The 7,182-nt window shown below is 47.1% G+C and overlaps 1 protein-coding gene across 1 annotated transcript in view; it reads left to right on the plus strand.

Annotated features, from left to right (window-relative positions):
• The first annotated feature begins 1,653 nt into the window (after window positions 1-1,653).
• Window positions 1,654-7,182, plus strand: part of SIGLEC15 (sialic acid binding Ig like lectin 15) — a 19,256-nt gene continuing 13,727 nt past the window's right edge. The window contains exons 1-2 of the mRNA XM_019518105.1: window positions 1,654-2,369; window positions 5,814-6,197. Of these exons, the coding sequence (XP_019373650.1) occupies window positions 2,318-2,369; window positions 5,814-6,197 (436 nt within the window). The 5' untranslated portion in view covers window positions 1,654-2,317. The remainder of the gene's footprint in view (window positions 2,370-5,813; window positions 6,198-7,182) is intronic.

Below are 7,182 nucleotides of genomic sequence, written 5' to 3' on the forward strand. Positions count from 1 at the left end.
CCAACTATCCTCCTTAGCTCATTGAAGTTTGCCCTCCTGAAATCTAGGGCTGCTGCCTTACTGCATGCCTTTGCCACCTTGCGCTCGATGGTAAATTCCAGCAGGCGATGATCGCTGTCGCCCAGGTGGTCGAGCACCCGCAGCCCCCTCACCAGGTCATCGCCCGTGGCCAGCACTAGGTCCAACAAGGAGTCCCCCCGGTGGGGCTGTGCACGTCCTGGGTTAGATGGAGGTTCTGCACTCTGTCTAAGAACCTACGTGAGCGGTCAGACCTGGCTGACTGCTCCTCCCAGCAGATGTCCGGGAAGTTCAGGTCCCCCATGACTACCACATCCTTAGCCTTCACTACCTCTGTGAGCTGACCTAAGAATTCCTGGTCAAGCTCTTCTCCCTGGTTGGGAGGTCTGTAGTAGATCAATTATTGATTTTGGTGGAGCCACCTGAAAAGGGGAATGATACAGATGATGAAAAGCAGCTCTTTTAGGGTCTATTCAGAATGGCAATGGCCTTGGGCATTGCAGGCTCCAAGGGGAAATAAGGATTAATTGTTGCCAATACACTCCTTCACCAACTGCCGGCACCATCGTAGTCCTCTGTTGGCCTCACCAGTTTGGTTTTCACTACTGTCTTAATTTATCCTTTGGGAGAAGCGAGTTGCACACAGACAGTCCTTCAGGTGTGGCCTCAGCCTTCACCTCGACAGGCCTGAGATCAAAAATCTGACTGATGGATGCAACCAGACAGTTCAGAGAAGAGTCTCCAGGATTACTAGGTCAGAGTCTCTATTATTACTGGCTATGATTACAGGGGTGTCTAGGGACCTTAGTGAGGATTGGGGCTTCATTATACACAGTGCCATATATTGGAAATAAGCTCACTTTCTGACCCATTTCTGAATCTAACCTATTTTACAATCTAACCTATTTCTGAATGTCTGTAGTAATAAAAACTACATGTAACAACTACCAGTTTGTTTTAGTGCTGAATTACCACGACTCCTAATGCCAAGTTGCAGCAAGGGAAGGAGGGAGTGTGAGTGTGAGTATCCATTTTCTTCTGGATCTTCTAATTTCCTTTCCCTGTAAATACCAGGTGCTCCATATCTCTCACCTCCATCGTGCATAAATCACACCCTCTCGATTCTTCTGCACCAGCAGTTTTCTCTGGTCCTCTCTTGACCTGTCCTTCCAAATATTTCCTGTAAACCTTTCTAGCTACTTTTGAAACCAACTTGTCTGGCACGCTTTCACCTTTCTTTTCTTCCCATTGCCCAGCTTTCCTTCTCTTCTCCATCACAGGCTCATCAGTCATAGGATCATAAACAATGAAGGCTGGAAGGGACCTCAGAAGGTCACATCTAGTCCAACCCCTGCTTAAAGCAGGACCAGCCCCAACTACATCGTTCTAGCCAGGGCTGTCAAGCCAGGCCTTAAACACCTCCAAGGATGGAGCTTCCCCCACCTCTCTAGGTAACCTGTTGCAGTGCTTTACCACCCTCCGAGTGAGAATTTTTCCTAATATCCAACCTCAACTTCCTTTGCTGCAACTTGAGCCCATTGCTCATTTTTCTGTCATCTGCCCCCACCGAGAACAGTCCAGTTCCATCCTCTTTCGAACGCCCCTGCAGGTAGTTGAAAGCTGCTATTAAATTCCCCCTCAGTCTTCATTTCTGCAGACTAAATCAGCCCAGTTTCCTCAATAAACCCAGTCATGCCTTACTCTCATTCTCACAGTAAACCTTCAGCCATCCTGCCTGTTCCCTGTTATTGAGGAAGTGCTGAGGAGATGGGCACTTAGGTCAAAGACTGATCAGGGGATCCACTTGGCTCTTTCTGAAGGCAGAGCAGATTGCAAGTTTGCAGCCATAGGCCGGGTGAGGCGAGATGACTTCCTTCTGTCAAGCAGGAGGGACAAGCTGTCACTCGCTGACTGTTTGTCCGACTCCCGTAACCTCCCCATGGGTCAGTGGGTTTGGAGCACTCCAGAACTGGCCACCTTGGCTCTACCATGTACTTGAAGCGTCCCAAAAGGGTATTTTCAGTCCAGATCCTCTGGCCCCTCCCACAGCTGGAAAATAAGAAAATGTTGATTCCCCCCCCATGCGTTTCCCACATGACTGACCACACAACTATTAATAACAGCGCCCTTTGCCGGCTCAGCTGGACACACTCATTCCCTCCGGGGAGCAGGAAACCACTGCTGCCTTCCTTTCCACAGGGAAGCAATGTGCGACTGGATGGCCAGCAGCTCGGCTTTGGCGTGGACCATGCCTGTTTGCTGACCGAAAAACGGTTCTTCCTGTGGAGCGCTGGCAAACATGAAAGGCTTGGGGTTGCTACTCGCTTGCCTGCTTTGCATCTTCACAAAGGGTGAGTGCTGAATGGCTACCAATTCCTCTGCTTTCATTGCTGTTCCTCTCCCTGCTCTGGCCTGGTGCCCATGGGACTGCTCAAGGCAGCTAATTCCCTAGGACTTGTGAGTCCATCGTGTTGCTCTGCTGCATCCCTCAATCCCAAGTGGCTTCCGTACTCCTTGCTAAACATGGCTCATGACCTGTGGAAACAGCAGGATGAGAGTCCTGCCTCTGTGGAGGCTCGAGACAGTTGCACGACTCTCCCTGTGCACGCTGTCACAGCCAGCTGCAAACTCAGCCATTTATAATGATTTAAGTTTCTCCTGCATTTTCAATTGGCTATAACATTTTTCACTGCTTGTCCTGAAGTGCTGTATAGTGTTCTCAGGGACAATTACACAGCAGAGATAGTTTGCTCCAGAGCTGGGATCATAGCACCGCATCCAAATGCAGGCTTCATTTTAAATATGCCTTTAAATCTCATGAAAAATCAATGGTATTTTGCATGTACACATGTATTTTTGAAGTCAGGTTTTTTTACTGGGTCAGGACCAATACCATCATTATCAGTGTGTATGAAGATCTCCTTCTCAGGACACAAAATGAATGTACATAAAGTCCTTTATCCCAGATTTGGTTTTTGATACCAAGGGAATGATGTTTTCCACTGACAACACAGCAGACACTGAAGTATAAAGCATGGGGGTGGGTTGTGGAGTACAGTTTTATAGAAATACTCACAGCATCAGATGATCTCATAATGCCCTATAAAGACAGCTCATTTAAAAATCCCAGACATGCCTTTGGAAACTGATGCACCGTGTGACTTGTACTACGAAATAGTCCTTTAGCTGCTAGTTACAAATGACATTCCATCTTCCCTATGAAAATGTGTAGTCCAGGGGCACAGCACAGCTAGGTAAAAAACAGGAGCTGAGGCAAGATTGACATGACAGGCTGTCCTGGCAAGATTTAATTGTGAGGGTGTGTGTGACTACACAGGGGACAATTAGTCATACACAAGACGCTGACTGTTATCTACTATCAGCACCTAGGGTCTGCAGGAGTTTCCACAGACAGGGAGGGAGCTTCAAACAAAAGAGATAAGTGCTTTTGATCACTAGTTCTCACCTTATAGGGAAAAAAAAAAAGGTGTACTTGCTAGAAACACGGTCATCCCTTACCCTAAGTCTAAAACTGGCCTGTGCTAAACAAAAAGTGGTAGTATAGGTGGCGAATCACATACAGCCAGATCAGTTCCTCCATTCAAATTAGTCTGCATCTGCCACTAATGATTAATGCTCCATAGCATGAGCTACACACATACGGTGTGACCAGTTATGTCAATCCCACACACTACAGATATCTGACACCAGATACCTAAAGAGGCGCACAATCAGCAAGGCTGTCAGTACACAAGTGAGGCTTCTCAAGGTCCCACAAACCCTCATTTAACCACAGAGGAAAGAGATGATTATGTAGTATCAAACTCACTACCACAAGGCAGAGAGGCAAGTTCATTATCATGGATATTATAGGCCCTCTCTGCTCAGAGCCTGTAAACTTTATGGATTCTCAGCTTCCCTCTTTGGTCACGTAACCTGGCTTATTGCATCAATGCAAATATTGCACCATGTTATTATACAGAACGCTTTTGCAATTGTGCTGGAGGTTTTAATGTGCTGGCATGTGGCCAACTATAGGTAAAGAGCTTCGCCTAGGAGAACTGAGTCCTGTATTGGCCTTTGCCCATCAGAAAGCATGCAGTAGACCAGGGCTGGGCAGGATGTGGCCCACCAGGCCATTCTACCTGGCCTGCGGGGACCCTAAAAAATGTAGAAGATAAATATTTACCTGCTCCTGGCCGCCTGTCATGCAGCCCTCGACGGCTTGCCAAAACTCAGTAACCGGCCCTCCACCCGAAATAATTGCCCACCCCTGCAATAGACCCATGTCATCTGCACAGTCCCAGGGACGTCTGCCAAGTGTCATGAAAGGACACCATGTGTACCAAAACTTAGATAAACCACTGATTATCTCTGTCCAGCCTTTTATCCCACAGTCATCATTGTGGCTTCTGAGCACCCCAAAGAAGTCAAGCAGAATTGCAGGAGCTCAGCCTTTTAGAAAACCAGGCCACTAGCTTTTTCCACTTGTTCTGGCGCCTAATAGTCAAGGAAAGGCTACTGCTGTAATGAAGTTGTCAGGACAGGATTCTCTGTCCTGAAAGTATTACCTGGTGCCACAGCTGTTGCAGTTGCCACCAAGGCACAGCACTTCTCAGAAGCTCACCTCGCAGAAGCTAGCAGGTCTGGTGAGGACAGCTGTGGGAGATTTTGGTTCTTTCACATATTCCACAAGCTGGACCTTTTTACTCAAGTCAAGTCTGAATGCTGATGAGACAGAAAGATCAGATTTAGCCCTGAGATAAAGGCAGTGTACTGACTGCACTAGTTTCCCAGGGTGGGATCTGGCATGTGTATCAGTAAGAGAACATTTAACACCAAAGTCATTGAATAACCGTAAGACCCGCTGGCAACTTCTGCACTGGGGAACTCAGAGCCCAGCTCGTGGGAAAGGACCTGTTTATGGAAATCGGTGGTTGCTGTGGGGCGAGACAATATCCCATGCTGTGGTGACGGAGGTCTGTTTCTAATCGTGCCAGTCTCAGTGTCAGAAGCCCCACCGCTCCTTCAAGACACATGTCCACTCCAACCTGCAGGATTCACTGAATCAGCACAACCAACATGTCAGGTCTAGTTTACACCACGAAGCTTTGCTGACCTAGCTATGTCAGGGACAGGTGTGAAAATCTCGTACTCCCTATGCTGGCAGAACCCAGCATGGATGCAGCCCTGCCACTAGGAGATGACTTCTGCCAGCTTAGTGTTGTTCAGGGAAGTGGGGTAATTATAATACAAGAATCGCCTCTCGTGCCAACATAAACCACATCTCCAGAGTTCCTACCATGTCAACAGAGGTATAGAAAGCGCAGCTCAAAATGTGCACAAGGCTTTAATCTGCTTTTACATCCCACTGGACATATGTTACTTAACAAAGCTACAGGTCTCCCTGTGTTGAGATAACATCAAAAGCCATAAAACCCTTCCAGGAACAGGATTTAAAGGAATTGGGTAACAAATAGGATGACATGCCAATGCCTGCAGTCATACTGACCCCCCTGGGGTTAAGCACTTGATCATGATCAAAATACTCTTCTTAAAAAAAAAGTAATATTTCAAGTTTTATACATTTGCAAGATAGCTTGAAGAACAAAAAAAAGACTGAGAAAAGAAGTAGGCATGGATCCTACTCAAAGGATGGAGTATCCACTTGATGAGCAAGAATGGACAAGGTAAGACAATGACTCCTGATCTTTCTCAATGGTTCGGTTCTTCAGGTTTGGTATACTAGCCTTCATGGTCTGTCAAGCCTCTGAATTCAATTTCTTTATTTCTAGGTTTGCAGTTCAATGGCTGGTCCATTAAGGTTCCATCAGATGCTACCGGTGAAGTTGGAAAGAGCGTTGTTCTGCCCTGTACCTTCACACACCCCCATAAAACCTTTGACCGGACTCTCACAGCCATTTGGAGGATCAGGGAGCCTTACAATGGGACAGTGGTTTTCAAGTGCGTGGCTCACAGTTCAAGCGAACTCTGTAAAACTGCAACCAACTACAAGAACAAGTACAAACTGCTTGGGAACCCAAGGCACAACAACCTTTCCATCAAGATTGACAATCTGACGTGGAGCGACAGCAACAGATATTTCTGCCGGGTAGAGTTTTCCGGAGATCTTCATGACAAGTATGAAGGCAGAACTGGGATCAGACTCCACCTGATTGGTAAGAAAACACTAAATACAAAAGTAGGCTAAATAACTTAGGGAAGCTAAGGAGACGGAAAGATTTGGATAGTGGAGACGCTACTCCAGACTGGGTGCTACAGAATTTGATAGACCACACTCTGCCAAGGGTACTGGACTCCCCAGCGCTGCCTAGTTTTAAAAGACTGTATAACACCAGAACCAGACTCTTTCCTGAGATGCTTTGGAAAACCAGATACTTTCCATAGCTTAGGTACTATGGGGATGAGCATGGAATAGAAGCTAGAACAGAATGCCACATAACAGAACAGAGTCCATAGGGATGATGGCAAGGTAAAGGGTGGGTTTACAGCCATAAGAAGTAAGAAGAAAAAACACAGAAAAGTTTACCCAAGTTGAATAGCCCACCAGGCTCATGTGATTAAGGCACATCATTTCCCACAGCTCATGGCAGGTGGTATGTAAGGGAGTAAAGCAACTACCCCATCCTGCCACCTTGGACTCTCCAAGCCTGGAGACTCTTCAGCCTGGCCAGGCTGCAGTGAGGCTTCAAACCCCTTCTGGAGTCATACAAGGATACTTGACCCTCTCTGTCATCATCTCTATGTACCATAAGAATGAATCAGACTGGAACTACTGGATAGCACCAGTCCTGAACTTCACTGCTATTCCCCTGTAGTGGAATATTTGCTCCATCACCCCCTCCACTGCATCCTATCCTCTACCCCACAAAAGAAGTGTGCACATTGAGGGATATGGTGGCTCACAACACTCACAGTAGATTAACAGAGGGGCCCTGTGTGACTGATATAGTCAGGGGACAGACAAGATGGGGCTCAACATGCATTGGGGGGTGGGAGGGTTGTCTTTGCCAGGCCTTACAACAGAGCCAGGGCAAGAGGTTGATGGGTAAGAGGACCACCTACCAAGACACTGGACAGGGGGAGAGCCAAATGGTAGTAGTATTTGCAGATGTGAAAATGATTTTATGCCTTAAAAAGTGA

Source organism: Gavialis gangeticus, unplaced genomic scaffold (assembly GCF_001723915.1).
Source record: "Gavialis gangeticus isolate Ggan-Ray unplaced genomic scaffold, GavGan_comp1, whole genome shotgun sequence".
In the NCBI taxonomy this organism is placed as follows: domain Eukaryota; kingdom Metazoa; phylum Chordata; order Crocodylia; family Gavialidae; genus Gavialis; species Gavialis gangeticus.